This window comes from Labeo rohita, chromosome 11 (assembly GCF_022985175.1).
Source record: "Labeo rohita strain BAU-BD-2019 chromosome 11, IGBB_LRoh.1.0, whole genome shotgun sequence".
Classification (NCBI taxonomy): Eukaryota; Metazoa; Chordata; class Actinopteri; order Cypriniformes; family Cyprinidae; genus Labeo; species Labeo rohita.
In genome coordinates, this window is record NC_066879.1 from 9,481,481 (window position 1) to 9,509,144 (window position 27,664).

The 27,664-nt window shown below is 35.5% G+C and overlaps 1 protein-coding gene across 3 annotated transcripts; it reads left to right on the plus strand.

Moving 5' to 3' along the window:
- Positions 1-1,773: 1,773 nt before the first annotated feature.
- sp1 (sp1 transcription factor) lies at positions 1,774-27,206 on the plus strand. 3 transcript variants are annotated; one of them, XM_051123080.1, is made up of 6 exons: positions 1,774-1,883; positions 2,511-2,590; positions 10,242-11,508; positions 15,770-15,911; positions 19,755-19,948; positions 25,940-27,205. In XM_051123080.1, exons 1-6 carry the CDS (start codon positions 1,832-1,834, stop codon positions 26,242-26,244), a joined length of 2,040 nt encoding a protein of 679 aa, XP_050979037.1. In that variant the 5' UTR covers positions 1,774-1,831; the 3' UTR covers positions 26,245-27,205. The 3 variants fall into 3 exon arrangements, with proteins under 3 accessions (XP_050979037.1, XP_050979039.1, XP_050979038.1); XM_051123082.1 differs by having other exon boundaries at positions 1,790-1,883; positions 2,519-2,590; positions 25,940-27,206; XM_051123081.1 differs by having other exon boundaries at positions 1,796-1,883; positions 2,470-2,590.
- Positions 27,207-27,664: the final 458 nt, after the last annotated feature.

The window sequence follows — 27,664 nt, forward strand, 5'->3', positions numbered from 1 at the left end:
GAATGAGCAAAAGAACCAAGCCATTGTGGACCTCATCAAAAGTGACTTCCTGGAGGTTAGCAACAGTTACAGTTGCCAGGACTTCTACAGACACATACTCATTGACAATGCTCTGCTTAGTCAAAGTTGCACTGCCAAAGGCAAAGCAATAGGGCAGGCAAAGCAGGCAATTGCCTGGGGCCCTGCATTTTGAGACAAAAATTGTAACATAATCCATTACATTTTAAGTAATCTTATTTTTGATTACTTTTAGATTACTTTTGAACTGTGAGTATGCAAATGTATTACATCATTATAAACTTTATGCAAATGTGTTAATGTGTTCATTAGTAGTGGATGCAATGTTGAAATGTTGAGAAAACACTTTTTAAAGGAAACCCCAGGTATTAAGACTTGGATGGCTTATATAATGTAAATTATGTCTCTTACTAAATATGTATTAGAAAACTTATTAAAGACTTATGTTATTTAAAAAAATCCACATCATTTTATACATATTTTGGACTGTGGGGGGGTGCCATTATTTAGATGATGTAAAATGGTTGCACCCGGTGAGCTTGTGGTGCTACCTGTTGCTATTTTTTTTACAGCAACCTGGAATATAAAATACTAATACGATGCCACATTGTGCGGCTTTTGGTTGTAATTTTCAGTCGAAGGGCAATGACAGAAGCGATGTAAGTACAACTCTTAATACCCAGAGTTCCCTTTAAAATTGATCTGATTTTTTATTTTTTTTTGTAAATCCAGTGGTCAAATGCTGTGTGTCCTCTCAATTGTCTGTGTAATTATAGCAACCTGAGTAGTAAATGGTCATTGTGTCCACAAAACTGGAAGACTTTCTGAATGTATATATGCAGTAGGTTATTTTAGAAAGGAAAAATGATGAAAAAGAGGAATTAGTGAGAATCAATACATTATAAATAATATTTTGCTATTGTGTGAATAATAAGTAATCAATAAAAATGTAACTGTAGTCTGATTATGGGTATTTTAAAACGTAATATAATTTAATTACAACTACTTTTTTGGAACCTGATCACATGATCTAGATGACCTGTAATCAGTTACTACCCAGCACTAGTCACAACGACCATTTTACAAAGCTTATAATTTAAAGCATATTATTATTCATCATCATTACAGATAGGTAGTCCATCTAACATAATTCAGTGTTTACTTAGTCTAATAATAATAATAAGCTCTCCTAAGTGGTCTTGTCCTGACCTGACCAGCAACAGAGCAATAACCAGGTGGTTACCCCACCTGAGGGTGAGTAAATTTTGGCTATATCATCCCATGTGGTACATGTGGCATTGCTGAGAATGCAATGGTAGTTTGCCTTATTTCAGAAAGCACATAATAGTTAGTTGGTGGATGTTTTGTGCATAAAATATTACTAACTATTGTTGTTGTGCTAACAACAATATACTTATAATCTGCACAGTTTAAAAATATGTATGTGTTACTTAGAACATCTCACGTATTAAATGTGCAAAGACAATTTATCACAACTTTTTGATTTAACAAAAATATCACACCTGTAGACATTACAGTGCATCTGCATCTCTTGTTGCTTACATAGTTTGAGATTTTGACTCTCAAATTAAAAATTAGATGACATATTTGCTGCGGTTCCGCACAGTGTCTTACAGCCGTAAAGAAGCTAGATTATAAGTAATATCTCTAAACGTCTAAATGACAAGAGTTAAAATAAAGAATCCTATTGGCCAAGGAGAAAGCGATTCCTTTTTTGATTGGCCCATTGGCCCCCGCCGCTTTGACTCCATCCTTTCTGTTCATCAAGTTTGGTTGAGTTGTTTAAGAGTTCATGTCAGACTTAAAGAAGCGTGAAAAACTCGCGCCTTCACAAATTATGAGCGGTGAGTTCACTTTTTATTATCTGAGTTTGTTCATTAGCTTTAATCATTATGAAGGACAACTGTACTTGATGAGTTTTGTTTCGGTTTTTACATTGTCAAACAGCGACATCGATTCGCCCAAAACACTAAATTATGTTATTCGTATAGTGCTAAAGTGACCGTAAACTGTTAATAGTGGTCTCATAATCGCTAACAGGAGCTATCTGACTTGGTGAGTTCGTCGTGAATTTCGTTGTTTTTGTTTCTGGAGTAAGTGACCGTAATCTTGGTCTTGTTTGCTAAGTTGTGGAAGTTGAGTTGATCTTTACAGCGACCTACATTGAGTTATATAACGTGAGCGACGATAAACAGCGCTTTACTAAAGTGAGAGAATGGACGTTAGCGATTATGATGCCGATGATGTTGATGGCGAGGACGATTATGAAGAAGCGAGTGATTATTAAAGTGGTTTTAGTGAACGAACATGGCCACTGAACGCGTGTCAGAACTCCTCAGCTAATGTTGCTCTGCTAACTTTCAAACCGGTTTCATCTGATGAACTGTAACGGCATACTAGATAAACACACATACTGCTTGTACTTTGTAGGCTGATCAGTTTGCACTGAGTTTATGTTGACTGTGTGTCAGATCAACAGCAGAATGAAATGGCCGCGCTAGTGGACAACGACACGAGCTTCATTCAGAAGAGAAACTCCAGCACAACTCAAGTAAGTCTTCGACTTCACCCGTTTATTTTACAGCACTTGTGTTTAAGCTTTCACTTTAGAGTTTGTCTGTGTGTTTGACTCGAGCTCACTGTATTCAGTCCAATCACATTTCCTCAGAGTCCTCCTATACATTATGCAGCTTGTGCTTATGCCAGTTTGGGTATGAAGACAGATTTGATTGTGAAGCTGTCGAGCCACTGTGACAGTCTGTCACTTCCTGCTTCGAGCAGGTTCACCGTGGATTATGGGAGGGAAATGGGTGGATCAGGAAGGAGTATCTACTTTTAAAACTGTCACTGGACTAAAAACACAACCATTGCTTCTGCTCTGTGATTGGAGATGAGACCAGAGCAAATTTCTTCTTGACACTTGGGCCTGAAACTTACTGTATGAAAGTATGTGAACGCAGTTGTTTCTAGCTGCTCACCAGAAGTTGATTTTGTGTGGTGTTGCGGTTTTGAATTGCGTCGTTTGAGTCACAGCACGGGGTTATGCAGAATGAGCTGTCATCTTTTAATGATCAGATTTCTCTTTCAGGGTCAGCAATTGTCAGCAATGTTTGCTATTTAGGTTTAATGCAAGCATACATTAAGTGAGTTCAGCGGTACCTTTCTTTGGCCTAACACTCAAGTTTGCATACTTGCTTAAAGTATGTTTCTGTCATTAATCAACACATGCTTAGTAGAGCCTGCCTGCATCCCAGTGTGCATACTATCCACCCTAAATTCTATGTGATGGTAGTAATTTTCAGTGCTATTTAGGGCAGATAGGGTGGATCGTATGCACATTGGGATGCAGAGCACCTCTCCGTATGACTAACATAAGTGTAATTGTTTCATTTTTAATTTTCTTTTAGTTTTGTTTCAAAGTAGGTGACCAGTTTTCTGAAAATTCCAATTTTCTCAGTACCAATATCTGTACCACAGTTAAATTTCTGTAATTATTTTAGTTTCATAGTTGTTAAATATGACTGTTTGAAAAAAAAAAAAAATGGAATTAGTTAATTATTAATGCTATTAATAATTAAAAGTAACAGTGAAAATTATTTTGTTGAGCCCTATATAATTAAAAAAATCCTTTATAAATATTGATTACAATTATAGATAAATGCATAAATAATTTAGAAAAAAAATTAAACCATTTTTATTAATACTTTGAGTAATTGTACATTTTCTGCTGTAAATTGTGCTGTAAATTGATTGAAACATTGACTGATTAATTGCATATTTTCTGTAATTAATCAGATATTCATATAATTACGATATGACCTAAAATCAAAATCTTGATTAATTGAATGCCTTACCTTGATTACGGTTATTTATTGATTTATTTTATTTTTATTTGTTTGTTTGCCCTCATAGTTCATTAAGGGTTTGTACTGTAAATATACTCCACTATTAAAGGTGAGATCTTTTTTTTTTTATTTGAATGAAAGAGTGCATTTCTTATCTTTATTACCTTGAATGTAATTGGAGGAAACAAACTATTTATGGTTATCTGTTGAATATTTTGAGCAATTGCAATTTTGTGAAAGCACACATTGCTTGAAATGAAGACTTCTTATGAAAAAAAAAAAAAAGGCACATTTCAGTTTTATTGTAAAGAAGCAAGTTTCCAAAAAAAAGAAAAGAAAATGACTTTCATTTTTTTGCAAACAAAATGAATGGATATTGTCATGTCGAAAGTAGAAAATGACCAGCATCTTGTGCAGACAAACTATATTTTAAATATTGTCATGCAAAAAGTAGAAAATAACTCTCTTGTAAATTATTATCATTTAAAATAATTCAATATGCAAAGTGGAAAATAACTTTATGTAAACAAATATTTTAAATAATGAACGTAAATAGAACACTGCTGATTAAGAGAAAAAGCAGGGCACTGTCTCAGTTATCTTGTCCTGTCACGCTTTATGTGCAAGTATTTACTCTAGGTTCATTCACACAGAACACATCTTTGCATCTAGAACCACAAGAGGAAGCACTCAAAAATGTTGTTTTTTTTTTTTTTTTTTTTTTTTTTTTTTAAAAGCGCAGAATGTGTACTCCACCACGTTGCAGTCAAATGCAAAAGTTGCCAGAGCCAGCTCTGCTGTAAACAAAAGCTCGCAATGTTTGTCTTCTGACTCATTTACTGTTTTGGAGCTTGAATTGATAAGTGATGCTGCGTGAAAAAGTTTAAATTCTTTTAACGCGCCATTCACGTGCGAGACGCTGCAAAAGACGCAACGATCATACACGCCTATATAGCGCCGACTACATACGTGGTAGAATATTTTTAAGGGGAAAGCATTAACAGGAATTAAAAATATCCAACATGGCAAAATTACGACCGTTAGAGGTTCTGATTTCTTTTCCAGTAAGCGTCCAGCCCTATCTATTAATTAAGCCTGTATCATTGATAGCAATACTGCTACTGATGTCTATATTAAATAAGTTTCCCTCTCAATTTTAGGCATTAATTACAGCCATTCATAATTAAAGTACAATTCAAAGCAATTATTTTTTAACATTTAAAGAATTAGTTCACTTCCAGAACAAAAATTTACAGATAATGAACTCACCCCCTTGTCATCCAAGATGCTCATGTCTTTTTTTATCTTCCGTCGTAAAGAAATTGTGTTATGTTGTTTTCAGGAATTTTCTCCGTATAGTGGACTTCTATGGTGCCCGCAAGTTTGAACCTCCAAAATGCAGTTTCAGTGGAGCTTCAAAGGACTCTAAACGATCCCATCTGAAGAATAAGGATCTTATCTAGTGGGACAATCTGTCATTTTCTAAAAAAAAAAAAAAAATATTATTATTTTTTTTTTATTTTTTAAACCTCAAATACTCGTCTTGTCTGGCTCTGCCATGCACATGTGCACTCGGTTCAGTGCAGTTCGGGTATGTTGAAAGACTCCCATCTCTTTTTCTCCTCCAACTCTATCGTCTTACCATCATCCTACTGACCCAGTGTTTACAAAGTGAACGTGCAAAGAAGGTCAAACGCGCCTTTACAAAAAAAGGTAAATGGTGATCTAGGACGATTTTGAAGTTGGAGGTGAAAAAGATGGGAGTTTTTCGACATGCCTTAACTGTTTTGAGCTGAGTGCACAGAGTATGCATGCGCGTGGCAGAGCTAGACAAACACAAGCTTGAAAATGAAAATTGTTTCACTAGATAAGATCTTTATTCCACTGCTGGGATCATTTAGAGCCCTTCGAAGCTGCATTGAAATTGCAATTTGGAAGTTCAAACTTATGGGCACTATAGAAGTTCACACTATGGAGAAAATTCCTGAAATATCTCCTCACAAATCATAATTTCTTTACCACTGAAGAAAGACATGAACAGCTTGGATGACAAGGTGGTGAGTAAATTACCTGTAATTTCTTTTTTTTTTCCCCAGGAAGTGAACTTATCCTTTAATATGCTTTAAAAAATATAACAGCTTTTCATTTAACATAATCTTCGTTAACACTTTAGAAAAGGGAACACATTTACTATTAACCAAGAGTTTTCCTTCAATAAACTCCTACTTTCCTGCTTATTGATAGTTACTTAGTTGTTAAGTTCTAGGTATTGGGTCGGGTTAAGGGATATAGAATATGGTCATACGGAGTAAGGCATTAATATGTACCAAGTAAGTACTAATAAACAGCCAATATGTGATATGCATGCTAATAAGCAACTAGTTAATAGTCAGAATTGCACCTTAATAAAGGTGTTACCCGATCCTCACATTAAGTATACTTTGTATGTGCATGAACTATAAATCGTATGTAGACCCATCTTTATTCAGGCCACAAAAGTGAATCAGCGAAGAGCAGTGAGTCATTTCTTTTGTTCTTTAAAGTACATTAATGACAGACTGCAGCAGGTCTCATTTTAAAAGCAGCACTGTCTCTTTAAATCCTGATGCACATGACGCAGATCTGACACACATCTGATTTTCTCCCAACTCCTTACAGCATTTAGGGCTAACTCATTTAATACCATGTTTACAAGGTCACTCTGTGCACGTACATGTGTTGGATGCCTGTGTTCACAGAGAGCTGCTTCACAAAGAATGCGTAATTAATGTGTTAATTTTAGCTTAACCAATTTTGGCTTAACCAATTTTGGGATCATTCCTTCCAAATCTGTTTCAGTGTATTATAAATTCTGGGTTGTCTTGATAGTACACCTCTTTAGATTATGCCACAGCATCTGAATTGGCTTAAAGTCAAGACTTTGGAGAACATTTCCTCCATTTTAGCCATTGTTTGGTTAGTATTACTTGTGTGGTTTGGGTCCTTAGCTTGTCACATCACCCATCTGTAGCCATAACCTTTTTGTCCTAATTTTCTCCTGTAAAATGCCTTGATACACTTTATAATTGATTGCTAAATGATTGTAAAGTGTCTAGTCCTTGAGGCAGTAAAGCAGCATTAAACCATGATGCTCCATCCACCATGCTTCACAGTTGACGTGAGGTTTTAAAGTTGGTGTGTGGTGCCCATTTTTCCTCTGAACAAATTGTTGTGTATTATTACTTGAAAATTTTTTTCACGCACACACAAAGAGAGTAAGCCAGAGAGTCTTGCATACCACGTACAACTGGGTTCTTCGTACATGGATTACGCAGTTATCTGGTTTTAACTGTTGACAGTTTGACATGATCCAGGATTGTTAGGTTCTTCAAAGCTTATGCCAGAGTTGCTGTCATAGCAGTAGGTCCAAAAGTGCAAACTTGTTTTATTCACATAGTGACTACCTATTTGTAATAAACACCTCTCTCAGACCTGATGAAACACCCACTGTTTATGCCTTTGTCTAATCAGCCTCGTATTGTAATTGTAGGTGCTATTCATTTCATTCAAGCCTCCTCACCTGTAAATTTAAAGTAAATGCCTAAATGAGACTTAAGTCTGAGTTTAAAGTTATGGACCAACAGGACTGAAGTTAATCTATTTTAAATACAAATTAAATCCAGGATCAAAATGATGGTTTAACTGTAAACCTGCTCATTTTTAAACAGTTTACTTTTTGGTGCTACAGAATTATTAGATAAACCTCAGTTTAATCTAGATTTAAGCTTTATCTTTATTGTTGTGACACACCCAATGATTCTTATTAAAAGCTAATTATTTAGTTAAGTTGTAGTGAGTGAGGTTTTTTTTTTTTTTTTTGTCTTGTCTTGTTAACATTGATTAACATTGAAGTGTCATGAACCCCTGTTTTCGCCTGGTCATTCACACCTCAGACTTGAAAAAGACTCCAGAAATGAGTGTGTAAAGCTGTGGAAACGTGAGAGTGAAGAGGGAATAAAACAACCAATAAAACACACAACCTACAACACACTCATTATACAGACAAATGAATATTAAAATATGAGCCGAGGGAAAAAAACTGATTTGTTGGCCACCGTGGTGTATTTTAAAAAAATATAATCCAATCATAAACTAGAGAAATCTTAGACTACTTACAACTATCATGAACAGATCAAATACATTTTTGATAAATTATTTGAAATGTAAACAAATCGGCACTATAACTATGCAGACAGAAAGAATAGTAATAGTAATGTTTAATAATAATAAAATTATTTGTGTTCATGTAAGTTCACAGTACATTGAAGGAGAAGTCCACTTCCAGAACAACAATTTACAAATAATTTACTCACCCCCTTGTCATCCACGATGTTCATGTCTTTCTTTCTTCAGTTGTAAAGAAATCATTTGAGGAAAACATTTCAGCATTTTTCCCCATATAATGGACTTCTATGGTGCCCCGGTTTTGAACTTCCAAAATACAGTTTAAATGCAGCTTCAAACGATCCCAAATACGGTTGTAAACAATCCCAGCTGAGGGAGAAGGGTCTTATCTAGCGTAACGAACTGTTGTTTTATTAAAAATTAAACAGTTTATAAACTTTTTGGTGCAAAACGCTTGTCTTGTCTTACTCTGCCTGGACTGTTTTTGTTCCTGTTCATGACAGTTAGGGTATGTCAAAACTCCCATCTCATGTTCTCCCTCAACTTCAAAATCTTCAAAATTTTACCCTTAACACCTTTTTTGTTAAGGGTCTTTGATCTTTTTTGCATGTTCACTTTGCAAAGACTGGGTCGGAACCAATAATTTTTGAAGTTGAGGGAGAAAATACGGTTCAGAGTTTTTCGATGTAGCCTAACTGTCTTATGCTAGAATACACAGAGTTCAAGGACTGCAAGGCGAGCGTTTGAGAAGAAAAAGTATTTCAATTGTATTTTTTTATGAAAATAACCAATCTTTATGCTAGATAAGACCCTTCTTCCTCGGCTGGGATTGTTTACAACCACATTTGGGATCGTTTGAAGTTCTACTTTAAGTAATGTTAACAGATATAAATAAATTTAAATAATATATTAAGTTATTATATAAGTATTGTTAATAAGTGTTCAACTTAATATTAAATATTTTACAACTAATAATTGATTAATACTATATAAATATTGTTCATGTTAACTAATGTAGTTAATTAATATTAACAAATGAAACCTTGAAGTATTACCGCACATATATACTTAATTTGAAGACATTATGAAATATGTGTCGGGGCTCTACAGTGCGACCATTTCAGTCATATTTGTGACAGAAAACTACTGTGAATCAGTAATTAAATCAGCAACTTGCCGACACCTACTAGCAGTTTTAATTTAATTTGTAAAGTATCTTTTCAGTTAATGAGAGTTCAGTTTAAATCATTTAATATTTCTATGTTCAAAATTTTGTATTTAAAACATTAATCTCAACATTAATTTATGAATTTGATTGCACTCATGCCACCTCTGAGCCTCATTAAACATGAAAATACACCTGCAAGCCACTTTTGTGTTCTTCTGTGCCACCTTTGTAGTACAGATTAATTTTGTTAATGCTGATTTCATTTGATTGGTAACTTTTTCTTATTGTTCTTATTCTGTTGTTTTAATTAGAAATTTTAAAAAGCTTATAAAATATATATATTTTAAAAAAATGACAAAAGATTACATGCTTTTAATAAAATTAGAAAAATGCCATTATAAAGGTAAAAACAAACTTCCCCTGTAAATCACTTTTAAGGAGCCAAATATCACCTCATAGTGGCAAGGCGTATTTTTGATCAGATTTTTTGAATATTGATTAGAAGGTGCTCCTGAAGTTTTGACTATGCTCCTAAAAAAAAAAAGCAAAGTAGAGCCCTGTGTGTGTATACACAATTCTGGTTCATGTTTGGAGGGCTAGAAATTATAAAATGTCTATAAAAGCTTAAAACATGCTTGCTGCTCTGCGTAATGTTAAATATGAAATATATGGTGCGAAATACAGCACAGAAAAAATGGTCTTTCATGAAATTTGATTTCTAAGCTGTAGTATAATCTCATGACTCTGACATTTGCCAGTAAGATCAAAGCATGTCACAACTCTCTTTTTCAAGGGCTCTGGATAGATCAATATAGGACTAGAAAGTCTTTTTTTTTTCTCCACTTAATTCATTGATTAGATCTTTTACTTAAATGGTAGTACATAGTATTTAAAGACGCTTAATATAAAGGGGGTTCTTGTTGTTGTCTCCTTTTGAAACGCAGTAAATGAGGTCACCTATTTTTTTTGAAAATATCAACAACAGTGATATCTAAAATGATTCCAATACACGTTTCTCTCTCCAGGACTCACAGCAGCCGTCACCTTTAGCGTTGTTGGCAGCCACATGCAGTCGGATTGATGAAAACGACACAGTAGAACAGTCACGGCAAAGCCAGACACAGGACACACAGATTGACCTCCATCAATCCCATCTGTCACAAGCCACCAACGGCTGGCACATCATACCTGCAGGAGTCCCAGTGTCCACCAGCTCCGGTACCTCTCCCACGACAACCTCAGAGGACAAAAGCCGATCTGTGGCGTCCACGGGGGCTGTGGTGCAGCAGCAGTATGTGATGGCATCCTCACAAAACCTACAAAGTCAACAGGTGCTCACTACCCTCTCTGGTGTGATGCCAAATATCCAGTATCAGGTGATCCCACAGTTTCAGACCGTAGATGGACAGCAACTCCAGTTTGCTCAGACAGCCCAGGACATGTCAGCCACAACATCGGGGCAGTTTCAGCTGGTATCCTCGCCCAACGGTAATCAGCAGCTCATCGCTGCCCCCACCAACCGAGCTGCTGGTGCTGGCAACATCTTAACCGTCCCTGGCCTTTTCCAGCAAGCAATCCCTCTGCAGAACATAAGTCTGGGTGGTGCAGTGTTGCCCAATCAGCAGTTCCTTACCAACATGCCTGTACCACTAAATGCTAACATCACCCTTCTCCCGGTGGGCTCTGCTGGCACTGTTGGACCTGTAAGTGACCCAAACGCTGGAGGAACCTTAGGAGCTTCTCAACAGCTGCTCCAGAGCACATCGTCTACAAGTGCAACAGAGTATTGCACTACTTCTACCAGCACACGAACGGCTTCATCAGGTGGCGTTGTAACACTAACACAGAGTAACAAAGGAGAGTCTGGAAAGTCCTTCCAGAACATGTCCGGAGTGTCTGATAATAGAGACGGACAAAAACCGTGTCAAGCTCAGATTCTCATTCAGCCACAGCAGGTCCTACAGACCGTCCAACCCGGATCCGTCTCTGCCGGCGGTCAGATGTTTGCAACACAGACCCTGTCTCAGGATGGAGTGCAGAACGTTCAGATCCAGACCATCGCCAGTGGCAGCCCCATCCTGATCCGTACCGTAGGTCCGAATGGCCAGATCAGCTGGCAGACCCTTCAGTTGCAGAGCCCCGCTAACACCCAGATCACATTGGCACAGCCCGGGACACCGGGAACCGTACAGCTCTCTGGTCTTCAGACCATCAATTTGAATACGCTTGGCAATGCAGGGCTGCAGATGCATCAGCTGCAGGGTGTTCCTATCACCATTGCCAACACAACAGGTTAGTCTGCTTTGCTTTTTTTCTGTATTTCTGTTGAATCTCCTATAAACAAAATCTCTTTGCACGTATTGGATGTTTTGTATGTGTGTCCCTGTTTGTTATAGGAAAAAGTGCATGTGGGCCAAACGTAAGGCCAACTGTGTAGTGCCGCACCAACATTTTGGCAACCAAAAATATTCAGCCAAAACAATGAATGGGGTGATTTTTGGAGTGTTGAAACAGTGATATTTAATTTCTGTTTAGAGTCTGTTACATGCACACCGTGTGGATAAAATTACACAAGGTGAATGTCAGCTGTGTGGACGCTATTGATTTCTCAATCTTTATTCTGAGGAACCTAAATTAATTCTTAAATCCCAAGATCAGTCTTTTGGTTTAGCTTTGTGCTTCTGTTGTTTGTCTGATAAAGGTCATGGGACTGACACATTGCGTGCAATAAACAAATTTTTATGTTTTTGCAAGTACAGATAGTCTGTGGGATTTTTCTTGTTCTGTACATGCCATCTTACTTTTAAAATGAAACAAACTCTTAGCTTTAAAAATCGAAATTCAAACAACAAATAGTTTTGTTGCTCTTTAATGTGGCGTGACAGATCACTGAAGCACATTGGTTTAAGTGCCGTGTGAACAAATTATCTCTTCCTCTTTACAGGATGGAATAAACATTTCTGATCATCAGGTTATTAGAAGGTGTTGAAAGATGCAGAGTAAATTTCAGAAATGAGTCATGTCTCATTTAATTGCTCAATCAGTGTTTCAACCCCAGAAAGACGTCAGTAAAACAGCTTGTGTCACGTAATCTCACATTTACCTCAGGAAAGACATTCAGTGTCTATAATTCTGTTTGTTAGCTAGAAAATAACTAGACAGGACTGCTTTGCTTTCACTCAGTTAACTGCGGCAGCGGGCAATTTGTATTCCCTTCAGCCTAGTTGGAAGCAGTAATAAGTCACATCTTATGTGTCCACTGGCTGCTTTCTCTACTACAGTCAGAGCTTTACAGTGCGACCAGTTCAGTCGCATATATGAAAACTACTGAGTGCAACTATAAAAAAAATATTTAGGAGCGCCAGTGTGACTGACTTAATCAGCTTATTTGTGTTTGCACTCAGGGGGGGCATCCAACATTGCTACTTTTGTGGTTTTACAGTAGGGCTAGGCGATATGGACTAAAATGATCATAATATATATATTTTTTTTTTCGTATCAGTCGATATTTTATCATTCACAATAAATGTAACATTTTTAGTTTAAAGGCAGATTTTTGCTACAATGTGAAAGTTGTAAAAACCAAACGGTTAATTGTGGCTTTGAACTATTCTTTATGGTCAGAACATGACAAACACTTCATTTTCTTTTCATGTAATTTATCTTAGTAGAAAAAAATAATTTCTTAGTTCTGCAGGTTTATTGCGTAATATTGTTTCAAATAAAAAAACAGGTTTGTGTTGCTTTATTATATTAATTTTTTTTTGTCTCTTGGAAATACACATTTGCTTTTAGAGTTAGGATGCAGATGTATATTTATATTCATTATCAAAATCAGTAATATCTGTAAAAATTATATATGGTGAAATTAAATTATGACTGAGTTTTTTTTTTTTTTTTTTTAATTAACCATTGCTCTTGCTTAGTATCATCCATAGATCATGATAATAACAGTTAAAACCACAAATATAACACCTAAATATAGTGGTAATATGGTAAAAAATGAAATATGGTTTCTAGGTATTTGTATGAAAAACGGTAGTCTAAATACATTTAGTATAAATGCATAAACGCTATAGCTTAATCACAAAAAAATACTGTAATTATATTCCATTACTCCTACAGCACTTTTTAGTGACCGAGACTCATCAGAGAGTGAACGCGTCTGTTCTGAAGTTTAAGCCGTTCCGCTGTTTGAATTTTGATCCAAGTGGATAAACGGTCCCAGTGGCGTGCTTCAAATGACTAGCGCTCTTTTGTTCCGTCTTTGCCGCATAAACATTGTATCAAACATTTAGCGAACTCTTGTTATCGTTTATTGAGGAAATATGTCGCGTGATAATTATCGTTATCAATTTAGAGATTCAGTGTGCAGTACAGAGAGCTCATTAATTATAATAAAACTGATTTAATACGACAGTTCAGTAAACAAAAAGTTAATATTAAGTGACTTTACATTGTCTGACTATAACACTATTGCCTGATTTTCATCGAAAATAGATTTAAACAATCACAGCTGAGCAGCTGCACATCTCTAAAAGCAAACACAGTGGTGTTTTGTTTATGAATGAAATTGCGTTTTTAAACAAATCTAGTGAGTCAGTGATTAATGATTACCTATTCATAAAGATATTTACTTGCTTCCTTCCTAAATGAATCAGCTGTTCGAATGAATGATTCAGTGATTAGAATCAAGTGACTGGCCGCCACTAGGGATGTTCATTTCAGTTATTTTTCCTAACTGACAACCAGTGCTTGTTAACCGATTATTAACCGTTAACTAACAAGATTATTTTAAATTAGAAAAATCAAGTGATTACGCAGGCGCCGCATGTGCGCACACAGTTGAGCATTGCTAACTTGACAATGCAGCCTTTCCATTATCATAATAAAATAGTCAGCCAAACATAGGGAATAATCACACTGCTTAATCATTATCACCGTACTGCCTAACTATTTATTTTATTAGGATATTAGAATGCGACTGAAGTACAAAGCCAGATTTACATAATAAATAATATTTTGGCGTTCAGATACATCTCTGATATGAAAACATTTGAATTTGTGTTGTATGGGAGACTCAACATTAGTTAGTTTCAGTTTCACTTTAGCCTAAATGAAGTTTTGGCTTGTTGTTTATATAGCCTAGCTTCTTATATTTTTCATTCTTGTTCTTTTTTGAATACTGAGTGAGGGGAACTAAAATAGCCTAGCATATGTTTATTGCGTTTGTAAACATTTTGCGTTGACATCAGGTCTATTTCTGAATGTGATAATAAAATGCAACATTATAGGCCTACGCGATTTTATATATATATTTTTTTTTCTCTCTCTCTCTCTCTCTCTCTCTCTCTCTCAAAAAATGGAATTTCATTTTATTTTAAACATCCAGCAAATGTTTTAAAATATTTAGAAAATTAGTGAAAGAAAAAAAATAATAAATAACCTTTTAAACAGTTTAACTGATTGTGTTAATTGGTCAAAATTCTTGCTGTTGGTTAACGGTTAACTGGTTAAAATGACCATCCCTGGCAGCCACCTACTGATAATTTTAGTTTCATTTTTAAAGTATAAATCAAATTAATATATATTCAATAATATATATTTAAAGCATTAATCTAAACTTGAATGTATGAATTTAATTGCACTTATGCCACCTCTTTGCTTTCACATGGTTACACATGGTATGCCACTGGACGATCAACTGTCCTTCTGTCTCACTGTAGCTTCATCGTAGGTGTCTGACATTACAGTTATTGCAGTTTATTGCTCTGGCCGCATCTGTAGTCCTCACATCTCCCTGCAGCTGGACTATGGCATGTTCATGCAGATGATTAGGATCTTTGGACTTTCTTCTGTTGTTTTTCAGAGTCAGTAGAAAGGTCTCTTTAACATCAAAAGTTATTGGAACTGCAACCTTAATTGCCTGCCACCTATAAACCATAATTGTCTTAAGGACTGTTCCTCAGATTCCTTTTAATTAAACTTAAAGTTAAACCAAACCTTATTTTGGTGGTTTGTCATAAAGACCTGTATCTATCTCTATTTAGTTTTCTCAAATAAAAGCTGAAATGCTGGTGAAGTGATGTGTGCAGGACTTCACTAATCATTTAGTTCGCCTAAACCCTTGTGTTCACCTGCCTTCACTTTTGAGTCAAAGCCAGCCTCCCAACAACCAGTTAACAAGGAAAGCACAGAGCCAAGTCCAGGATTTTATCATGTCCCATGTCTTTAGAATGGAGTGTTTATAGTGCAACACAGAACACACCTGTGGAAGCTTAAGATCAGATGTGGAAGTGTATGCAATGTATTATTTCAAGTGAGGGAAAGATTGCAGGCCACACTGATGAACAGAGTTATTTCTGCATGTTGTCAGAACAGGAACAAAAACGCTTTAAGTAGTGGAACCAGCTGCAATAATCTCTGTTTTTTCTCAGCAGCAAGTTGTCCCTTGCATTTGGCAATTTTGTTAATTATCCCTAGTTTTCCCAAGCTGCTTGTGGCTGTTTGTGTCTCTTGTAGAGGTGTGATTGTTCAGGTGTTTGTTCTGCAGGTGATACGAGTGGGGCAGCTGGAGATAATCTGGATGACAGCGGTGTGCTGGATGAGAATGTGGAGAGCAGCCCGACACCCACCAGCAGACGCACACGCAGGGAAGCCTGTACCTGCCCGTACTGCAAAGACGGAGAAGGACGGTACGCCTCAAACAACACCTTTCTGTTGTCACTCACAATATTTAATGCAACAAAGGCTTCAACATGCAGGAGCCATGAAGTGGAAAGGAAGTGAGAGAAGGTCACTTTTAACAAGCAAATGTTTGCTATAGGTCAGGGATAGGCAACGTCAGTCCTGCAGAGTTTAGCTCCAAGCCTGAAAAAAAACCTCACCTGCCTGTAGCCCTAGTAATTCTGAAGACCTTAATTAGCTTGTTCAGATGTGTTTGGTTAGGGTTGGAGCTAAAATCTGCAGGACAGCAGCATTCAAGACCTGACGTCACCTATCCCTGCTATAGATGATGACAGACAAGTGTATGGAGAGTTGGAAACATCTTTAAAAAATTGTCTTTTTCCACAAATTTACATTTAAATTTAGAAAGTTTTGGAATATTTGTCCTCTCCCCAAATTTGTCACTACTGAAACACAGTACTATATAATTTAATAAGAAGGGTTATATTGACCTATTAAGATTTTGCTTACATATTCCTTGTATTTTGCTATTTTATTAAAAAGTTTTAAGAGGTAAATCAATAACAATTACAATTTTAACAATATTTTAAGTGTGATTTATGAGGCTTGTTCTATTTTGAATCCAGTTTTTCTTTATAAATGCAAAAAGTTGATCATACTGATTTCAAACGTAAGGATTCAATACTTTGAATATACATAGAACCAAACACTATCATAACATCTTAGATGATAATTCAGTATACTTTATTTTTGACAAAACATCCCATGTTTCGATCATGACGGCACATTTTCGGTAGTGACCGTAATGTTTTGGTAGCGACCACATCACAAAAAAATTTAACCCACATTTTTAAACACTACTAAAACTTACTAAAATACTAAAAAATTGCATTACTGTGTACTAAAATTTAGTTTGTTTCCCCTCTTGTCAGTACTGAAATGATGCATGTTTTGGTCGTGACTGTTATGGTAGTGACGGTTTTAATGAGATAACACCCAAAAAACCCAAAATGTCACTACAGAAACTTCGAGTGTTTTGGTTAGGATAATTTTAGGTACTTTTGAACCTAGCTCAAAAATGCTAACCAGCGTATGGTTAGCTTGCACAGTTCGAAACAGTGCACATATAAATGTTTTGGAATAATGCCCAGAAAAAGTGTGCTTAATTATAGAAAAATGGTGTTCAGTAGTGACATTCTTCAAAGTTACATACAGATTTTTCATACTTTTGAACACATTTACTTCAAAATGATTGGGCTTATCTTTTACACTTATCTTATCTTAAGCTTATCTTGTCATGTAGCTGTAAGAGAGAGGGACACATGAATATTTCCTGATCATAAATGTTGGGGTGTAGTTAAAGGAGAAGTTCACTTCCAGAACAAAGATTCACATATAATGTACTCACCCCCTTGTCATCCAAGATGTTCATGTCTGTCTGTCTTCATTTGTAAGGAAATTATTTTTTGAGGGAAAACATTTCAGGATTTTTCTCCAGATAATGGACTGATATGGTGCCCCGACTTTCAAAATGCAGTTTAAATGCAGCTTCAAACGATCCCAAATGCAGTTGTAAATGAGTCCACCTGAGGAATAAGGGTCTTATCTAGCGAAACTAGTTATTTTCATTAAAAAAAATACAATATAAATACGTTTTAATCTCAAACGCTCGTCTTGTCTCGCTCTTCCTGAACTCTGTGTATTCTGGCTCAAGACAGTTAGGGTATGCCAAAAAAACTCCAATCGGATTTTCTCCTTCAACTTAAAAAATGATTTCAAAATCATCCTACATCGCTGCAGAAGTACCGACCTAGTCTTGCAAAGTGAACATACAAAAAAGATCAAACACCCTTATATAGGACAATTTTGAATTTGAAGGAGAAAATGGGAGTTTTTCGACATACCCTAACTGGCATGAACTGGAAAAAAACAGTCCAGGCAGAGTAAGACAAGACGAGCGTTTGACATTAAAAAGTATATAAATTGTATTATTTTTATGAAAATAACTGATTGTTTTGCTAGATAAGACCTTTTTTTTCGGCTGGGATCGTTTAAAGATGCATTTAAACCGCATTTTGAAAGTTCAAAATCAGGGCACCATATCAGTCCATTATATGAAGAAAAATGCTGAAATGTTTTCCTCAAAAAACATAATTTCTTTACGACAGAAGAAAGAAAGACATGAACATCTTGGATGACAAGGGGGTAAGTAGATTATATGTGAATCTTTGTTTTGGAAGTGGACTTCTGAACATACACGGTGACCAGTTATTTTTTTTTATTTTTTTTTATTTTACCTAAAGTTTCAGAATTTGCTAAGAAAATATAAAATAAATGTTTTTTTAAATTCACTTTTTTAAAAAATCAAAAAGGTCTTTTAAAAACAACAATGGAATAAAATGCAAAAATTATTTCAATATCATTTTGACATTTAGGGATTAGGGTTCAGGACTGCCACCTCACAATGGCAAGTAAATGATGATTTTATATATATATATATATATATATATATATATATATATATATATATATATATATATATATATATATATATATATATATATATATATATATATAAGTATAATTACTTACGGATATTTTAAATATTATTGAGGGTTGTTAACAAAAGGATCTTAGTAAACGTCTAAGATTTGAATACTTAAATGCTTTTAAATGTGCTTTTTCGGCTGTGGGACAGCAGTTTGCACCAATTTTGTAGAATGTCCCATATACAGTAACAGTATATAACAGTATATTATAGGTTCAGCTGTGTCAGCATCTGTTCCAAATGACTAGTTACTAGAGTTACTAAATAACCCATGAAATCAAAGTGAAAGCTTCGCTAGTTTTAAAACATCTACTAGCTTTATGTTCTTCTATATATGCTAGTGTACTTCTAAACATTGACAGTTTGTGTTCAAAAGATAAAGGGTTTTAAAATCTACAGTCTCTCTTGACCAAACAGTGACGCATTGCAAAATGATGCCACATAGCAACTGAGATACTTTGACTGATCACATGCCTTCTGGAGCGAGAACATCCCCTCACATGTTAATTATAAATACTACCTGACTAAAAGCTAAAATTTTTATTTTATTTATTGATTTTATATACTTGTTGACTTTGTAAATGTTTGCAAAGGAATGACTGGCTGTTATACACTAAATGACTGAAGATCATACACTACCAGACTTCAAGTCATTTGAAACACAAACTCCTGGAGAAACACACACCTTGTAGCTAGGAGATACGAGACCAATGAAAACTCTCTTAAGATCAGCTCAAAAACATCAGATGTCATCAAACACAATTTTGTGTGAAATCTGTCAATTACTGACACCTCACAGAACACCGATCCACTATTTGTTTCACCCCTAATATATGATAAGTCTTAGTTCCTGATCATCCTGGCAGGTTATTTTCACCAGACAAGCCCTCAAGATTCATTTGGCCACCTGTAAAACAAGTCATCTACTGCTGGCTAAACGGCACCAATACCTTCATATTTCAACTTGCCAGACAGACTAAAACCTATTCATTTGTTAAATTGCTTTAAATACTGTTTTCAGGTCAAACCTCTACTCTTTCGAGTTCAGAAAAGAACATTGATTGCCTGGTCAACTGAGATTTCGCTATAGGGATAAAGGCTAGATCATGATTTTTTTTTTTTTTTTTAAATCTACAGCACACCATAACTGTCTGTAACCAATTGTATTATATAAAGTGCCATAGAAAAACATGAGACTTGTTTTAAAAGCCTAAGTGTGCTTTATTCATTACATGCATTGTTAAACTACAGCTGAGCTCTACGTGTGTTTCTAAATGTGCCGTCTTACCTGCTCTTATTACAGCAATGACCCCTCTAAGAAGAAACAGCACATCTGTCACATTCCTGGATGTGGCAAGGTCTATGGGAAGACATCTCATCTGCGAGCACACTTACGCTGGCACACGGGAGAGAGGCCCTTTGTTTGCTCCTGGTCCTTCTGCGGTAAACGTTTCACACGCTCGGATGAACTGCAGCGACACAAGAGGACACACACAGGTGAGTTCAGTGGCATCATGGGTACTGCTGCATCACCTCATATATATGTTTTCAGAACTTAGTGATATTTGAAAAGTGTGGTGAGTGTTTGAGTCAAGCCTTGTAGCTCGCAGAAAACATGGATGAATCAGAAAATATATAGCGGGAAGTAATTTTTCCAAAAAACTCAGTAAGCCGTGAAAAAGTTGATTCTGATTTTACTGTCTGGCAGACTGCTATCTGTGTGTGCTTGAACAGTCAGATACACACAAAATCTTGAGTATTTGTGTGAGCACAGTGGGTCAAAAGGCCTTTCAAAGAGTAAATTTTTTTTTTTTTTTTTTTTGTATTTCGTTTCGAAACCAAATCTTTCGCCATTTTCTTGTCTTTCTCACCTCACTCGTCTGCTCGACTCACTCTCCTCACATGATAAATGAAACTGACTTCTGCAGCTGATCTGAGAGACGATTGTTGTTCGGCACACTGCATCGTTCAAAGTAAAAAATGATCATACTTTGTTAGTTTTAATAAATTAAAAAAAAAAAGGTAAAAATCAAGGAAATTTCTCTTGCATTTCATTCTTTTTGCTGTATCGAAAACTATGCAATCCGATTCCGATTCTGGGAGTCACGATCCGATTCCAAAATGATTCTTGATCTACATTCCCCCCTAATTAATTTTTCTGCTGTGCAAATAGATCTTCACAACCTTACATTTTAAGCAAAATTGCGGTTTCTTTTTGTTTATAGTTGGACTCTCTGTATGTCAGTACTGCCATCTTAAAAGTAGGGATGTGAATCTTCACTGGTTTCATGATTCAATTAAATTGCAAGTTTCATTATCAACTTAATATCACTATGCATCACATTCTCAGCTTTCAATATTACTGCACATGGCTTCATTTTCATGTAAATTTTATATCAAATTTATTTTGTGCAAACTTTTTTTATTATATAAACAGGCTACTTTTTAAAACAATCACTTATTTAAAATAAGTGTTCTTTAAGTATTCGAAAGTTTTCAGACAATACTTATGGGCTTTTCATTTTTCCTCAGCATTATTGCTGTTTGATTACTGATGAGATCATAAACAGTGGCAGCTTTAACAGACTGTATTCACACTAATACACAGATCTATTTCGATATATATCATATGTTATGTTTGAAAACATAACTGACTGTGTGAAAATCAATTTCATATAAAAGTATTCAAAAATGGACGTGCATTTAACTGCAGCCACAATCGAGCTTCAGGACAACAAACACAAAGCGCACGTAAAGTCCGTCAGTGCGAGAGTTTTGTTCATCTAATAGTACTGCATTCCGAACTGCATTAATAAAAGCATATCTAAAGTAAAACACGGCGGGTGGAAGCACACAGTGTCAAGCAATGCGCACGTGTCTTGCGGCTTTCACACTGAATGTGAAACCCATTCCCTTTAATTGCGCCATGTGAGGACTGTTTGTTTCTGCGTTGACCGAAGCACATGTGCCATGGAGTGCACCACTGGCACGCAAGCCGCTTGCGCACAGCACAAATTCTGTGCAATAAAGCGCGACACGTCTCCAGTGCTCATGCAGGAAACAAAACAAGCTCAGAATCGATTTTGAAATATTCAGAATCGATTCAGAATCATTGAAGAGAGAATCGCGATGCATCAGAAAATCAATTTTTTTTTTTCCTCCCACCCCTATTGAAAACATACCGAACCATGAAACCACTGCGTCGTATTGAACAAACTGTGAATTTTGTGAACTGTTACACCCCTAATTATTAGTTATGTTATATATTATTAAAAAAATGTTAAAATAATGCAGTATACCTATAAATGTACACTACTAGCCAAATGTTTAGAATCATCAAGATTTTTTTGTTTCTAAAAGACGACACTTCTGCTCAGTAAGGCTGGATTTATTAAATCAAAAGTACAGTAAAAGCAATAATATTGTGAAATATTATTGCAATTCAAAATGAGTGATTTCTGTGTTAATGTATTATAAAATGTCATATATTTCTGTGAATGTTTAGCATCATTATTCCAGTCTTCAGTGTCACATGATCCATCAGAAATCATTTGAATATGCTGACCAGAAGAGGTCACTCATGCGCCATTAAATCAATAATAAACAGTTAATTTTGCTGAAACGCCTAATACCAGGAACCGTGTTGACAGTATATTGTTTGTTTTGCTAAGGCTGTTGCACAGTGATATACAGATCTGTTCTGTGAAGCAGTCATAGCCATGCTTTATTGTAAAGCATCAAGGACCAGAACTGTCTGTTTTCTAAAGCACTGTTTATTTCATTTGTATCTTAAATTGCATATATATTTATCATTTTGTTTTCTTTTGTTGCTGTTTACTTGTCTTAAACTTTATTTACATTTACTGAATGTATTACAAAAATGCATTATGTGAAATTGTTTGAATGTGCTAAACTTATTCAGCCTCTAACTCAAACACTGATGAGTGAAATTAACAGTTTATTAGCCATATATGCCAATAGGCCTTATTTAGTCACCTAGTACCACATTTAGTTGCATATGCATACATATTGAAATTGCATGACATTGTTGTAGCACTTAGTTTTATTATGATAGGCTCAATTTTTGATTCATTATGGTTAAAGAAAAAGCTCAAATATGGCATGGTAAAAAATGACCAGAAACATTTTTATCCAACTCTGCTTGTCTTATGCACAATTTTAATACCAAGACAATGGCACTGTAATCCAAGAAGAAAACTTATATTTACACACTAAGCTTTTTATCCTTTTAAGAAGGTGCTTGGGGAAGATAGACAAACTGAAGAGCTCATAATCTAAGCAAGTATTACATAATAGTGTAAATGGACATTTGGAAAACTTGTGCAAAATACTTACAATGGAGTGTTTTTAAATACAAGAAGAAAGAAAGACTAAACAAACTGCAAGGCAACCTAAACAATATATGTTGAACTGTAGAAAAACATTTTCAGCCACAGTTCCAGTAGCGTGGACTGAATGCTTAGATGAATAATAACAAATAGGCTGTGAACACAAAAGAATGATTTAGGTTTTCACTCTCAGAAAAGTCTAACTGTGGGTTGCTTCAGCAGTGGGATGAACTCTTGCAAAAACTGAAATCTCATTACTGAAATCAAAAACTGAAATCTCAAACAAGCAATATCTCATTTTCTAGCAGAGACTAGACTTAAATTTAAAAAATAAATCAAGCTAAACCTCATTTATTTATTTTTATTGAAGGTTTGGTATAGTATACATTTAGCAAATCTCTTTTTGTCTTTCACAGAAATATGATAGAACAATGACGCGTCTCATGAACAAACATTTTATGATAATTCTGATTTATTTTGAAAACATCTCATTTCTGTTTGCATTAATAATTCATGTCACATTTTAGTCATAAAATGTATCTGTTTGATTTCTGTGACAAATTTCTAAAATTGCTTAAAAAAAAAAAAAAAAACCCATTGGTAATAGTCAAACTATTTTTATTTTTATTATTATTTTTTTTTTACTTGTGCTTTTAACAGTAAATATAGGGTGAACTAAGTCTGTTCTGTTTGTGTGTGTACTCGTTTATGCTACACTGTGGGGACCAAATGTCCCCAAAAGGATAGTAAAACCTAAAATTTTTGATACAGTGGGGACCGGCCACGGTTAGCTGGAATTTATGACCAATCAGTTTTGCCGGTTTTACCCGCCCCATCATGGCACTCCCCTAATAACTTGGGTAACACTTCAGTTTAAGGACCCGTTCTCACTATTAACTGTTTGCTTATTAGCATGCATATTACTAGCATATTGGCTGTTTATTAGTACTTATAAAGCACATATTAATGACTTAAGTCCTATTCGAACAGTAATTGTTTCTCATATGATGAGATGACGATTTATTCACAGTGGAAAAGCGAGTTCTGTGATCCTACTAAACCAGGAACATGCTGCCCATGTGGCCAGTCATATGATTGTCTGCTATAAATAAAATTAATTTTATTTACTTTTTTTTTTTTTTTTTTTTTTTTCATTTCAGTAATAAATATGCATGCAAATTACAGCCAAGTACAACAGTTAGCGTACAGTGTTCAGCAGTAGTCAAAAAGTTATTAATCACAAAATTTTGATTTCGATTTCTTCTAGTAAATTCATATGTGGACTCGGACGGCAGTTAAATTACCGCACAACCTTGGTTTTTGTCAAACAGTAGGTAATTCGGCTGGGGATTTTTACGAGGGTGGTGAGGGGAAAAATGTTGACATCCTGGATTCGGACGGCAATTAAATCACCGACTACCACCAAGTAAATGGTGAAAATCACTTGCATTCCCATTAGAAATAATAACCGTCCAAATAGGGCTTTCGTCTGCATGACCATATTCTAGGTTCCTTAATCCACCCCATACCCCTAAACTTAACTGTCTTACTAACTATTAATAAGCAACAAATTAGGGGTTTACTGACAAAAAGTTAATAGTGAGAATTGGTCCCCAAACTAAAGTGTAACCATAACTTGTTAATAGTTAAAAATATGATTTTACAAATCTGTATAACAATATGGTTATTATAAAGTATGCCTGTGGGTAGTTTGCAGTTGTTTAAAATGTGATTTAAAGCCCATTAAAAAGCCTGATTTAAAGAGAAAATGTTTAGTTCAGATTCATACTTTATTGTCCTCACACAAGGAAATTTGCTTTCACAGACTGTACCCAAACTGTAGTGCACACATTTCAAAATACAAATAATACACACATTTCCATCAAATACAAATACACACACACACACGCACACACACAGAAACAGAGTTAGTATACATGATACACATATCCTGCACCAAAAGTACATCAGCAATATTACCCAGGAGATAATAACACCAGCAAAACCTAACTTTAAATTACACACTTCCTGGTTTCTGTGAATTCAGCATTCTAATGGCAGAGGGTACCAAACTTTTCCCAAAATGTGCTTTTTTATGGAGCAAGTGTTTGTATCTATGGCCTGATGGAAGAAGAGTAAAACATGGATTAAGAGGATGGCTAGAGTTTTTTTATTATAGTGTTTGCCCTACGAATGATGGCAGTATCAATAAGGGCTGATAAATTAAGAGTAGAAAGACCAATTATTTCATCAGATGTTTATAACTGTGATTGCAACATCTAGTAGTAGTCATTCATTTTAAGCATTAGTTGACTAATCACACATTTATTAATAAACCATGTAAATCATTATAATGATCCTTTAATTGCCTTCATAGGCTAATAAGCACTCAAGTACATGCATGAACCTGACCATTCAGTTGCTACTTATTTTTATATGAAATAATCAGCACTTGAATAAAAACTTGTTGGTGAAATATGAAGAGTTAAATGATGCTGGTGATTTTTACCTTTAGCTCAAACATCAAACCAGTCATAATTTAGAAATAAACAGCCATTTTCTACCATATACAATCTTACTTTTTTCCTCTCAACTTCATTTTTATTTTCTTTTTAGGAGCAAACTAAAGGTTATTCAGTTTTCAGTGTATTACTAATAAGTAGTTGGTGATTTAATACAACATAAGTTGTACAGTCTCTACCTCCAAATGCTTAAACCTTCTTGGAGGTTTTATATTTCTTTTAAATATGAAATATCAGACAGGTACGAGACTGAAACTCCACTAAACCTCGTTTGCATGCTAAAAGAGCAGTCATTGTTCATCTCCCTAAGCTGCTATTCAGTCTCTTCACAAAAAGGGAACTCTGTTTTACGGTGCACTTCAGTGTAAACACCAAGTATTAAACCTGCAAAAATTAGTTTCTCCATTGGGGAAACTGAATTCTCAGTTCATGATCCCTGGTGTCCAAACCTTTAGCTTTGACCCTAATTAAACACCAGAACCAGCTAATTAATTTCAGGGCAGTCTGCTTTAAGTCTTTCATGTTAAAAAGAACAAATTGAGACTTATATGTACCATGGTTTGCAGTGGCTTTCATGTTTACACAAACTGTTAAATTTGCCTTTTGTCTGTTTACAGGTGAAAAGAAATTCTCATGCCCAGAGTGTCCCAAACGTTTCATGCGTAGTGACCACTTGTCCAAGCACATCAAGACCCATTTGAATAAGAAAGGATCTACTGGGGCTGTGAGCAACACCGATAACAGCATCAGCACTGTGACCGCCACTGACGGCTGTGCCGCAGGCAACACGACACCTGATCAGCAGACTCTAGTTACTATGGACCCATCATCCGAAGGGTTTGCGCGGTTAGCGTCCAGCAGCATCAGTGTCTTGCAAGTCACAGATCTGCACTCCATTAATTTGAATAGCAATGGCTATTAATGCACTTTGGGTGGTTAGAGCGGCGTGAGCATTTGGAGAGATCTGACTGAGAGGAATGAATGCACTGCAGTTTGTAGGCATTAAAATGGCGGCTCAGGCATGGAGCCTCCGGTGAGCGACAGCCATGCTTTCACGGAGGATGGAAAGAGGTGTGATAGTGCACCTCAGTGGTGTTTACCTCATCCTCTTTGAGACTCCAGACTCCTCACTTTTTTGCATCCCTTCCATGTATAGTCTGAATCCAAGTTTTCTCAGCTTTCTTTTCCCCTCTTTTACTGATTCCCTCAACTCAAATTGTGATGTGGTCACCTAAACATCACTCAGCGGTCCACGTGATGTCAAGAAATGGAGATATATTGGGTTAAAACAGAACGACACCAAAAGAAAGATTAAACTGCGTAAAAGTGGTATCATAATCTTCTTTTTAATAGTTTACTCACAAGCCATCATGCTTTCATGTATTAATCACAGTAAATAAGATAAAGCAAAAAGATTTGATGCTTTTTGTACATAAGTTATATTTTTTCTAAGTATGGAGAACTGCAAGTTCTGAAATGACCTTTGTTTTGTGAATGTATGAATTATGCAGTCTTAAATGTCACCATTTTTATATTATGTAGATCTTCCATAACATTTTTTTTTGTATTGCTTTAGTTCTTTGTCTTGATATACAAAACACATTTTAGTTACAGTAAATGCATACCGTCGCTTAATGCTAATTGTCCCAGTTTTCTTGGTCGCTGTGGTCTTAATGTTTCGTTTATAGGGAAAATGTTAACCAGTTAAAATACAGATGCCTTAAACCCTTTATTTAGAGAGGGCTCTTTTATGAATTTGAGTTCAAACCAAAGCTCTACACTTTCCATTACATGTTAACTCAGGTGAATGTTACTCTTTTGGTGTTAAGCATTCATAATTATTAAATTAAGATGAACTTCAAGAAAGACTCCTTGTAGTTATTTATGCTTATTGCAATCTTATTTCTGTTTGAAGCAGGGTTCCTCAAATCTTGCCCTGGAGGGCCAATGCACTGCAGAGTTTAGCTCCTACTCTGATTGAACTCTCTTCCCTGTGATTTTTCTAATGATCCTGAAGACATTGATTAGCAAGATTTGAGGATCCCTGGTTTAAAGTTTCATCTTGTATGTCTGTGAACTTGTCTGCACATAAAATTGTATGCCCTTTTGCAAATCATGAGCTGCACTACTACATACATATTTTATGTTTCACACCATTAGCATTTACAGTTTAAAAGCATGGATTCAGGCCAGATGTAGACAACTGTTGTACTCTGAATTTAAGGCCAGAAACAAGTAAATAGAGGACATACCCATTAAACACTACCAAGTTTTCACTAATTGCTCAATTTTACCCCCAATGTAATAGGTTACCCTTACATTAAAGAAGTTTACTCACCCCC

Coding starts and splice junctions, on each gene's coding strand:
- sp1 (XM_051123080.1), top strand. CDS start 1,832: ATGTCAGACTTAAAGAAGCGTGAAAAACTCGCGCCTTCACAAATTATG. Junction 2,591..10,241: donor GAAACTCCAGCACAACTCAA/GTAAGTCTTCGA, acceptor TTCTCTCTCCAG/GACTCACAGCAGCCGTCACC. Junction 11,509..15,769: donor CACCATTGCCAACACAACAG/GTTAGTCTGCTT, acceptor TTTGTTCTGCAG/GTGATACGAGTGGGGCAGCT.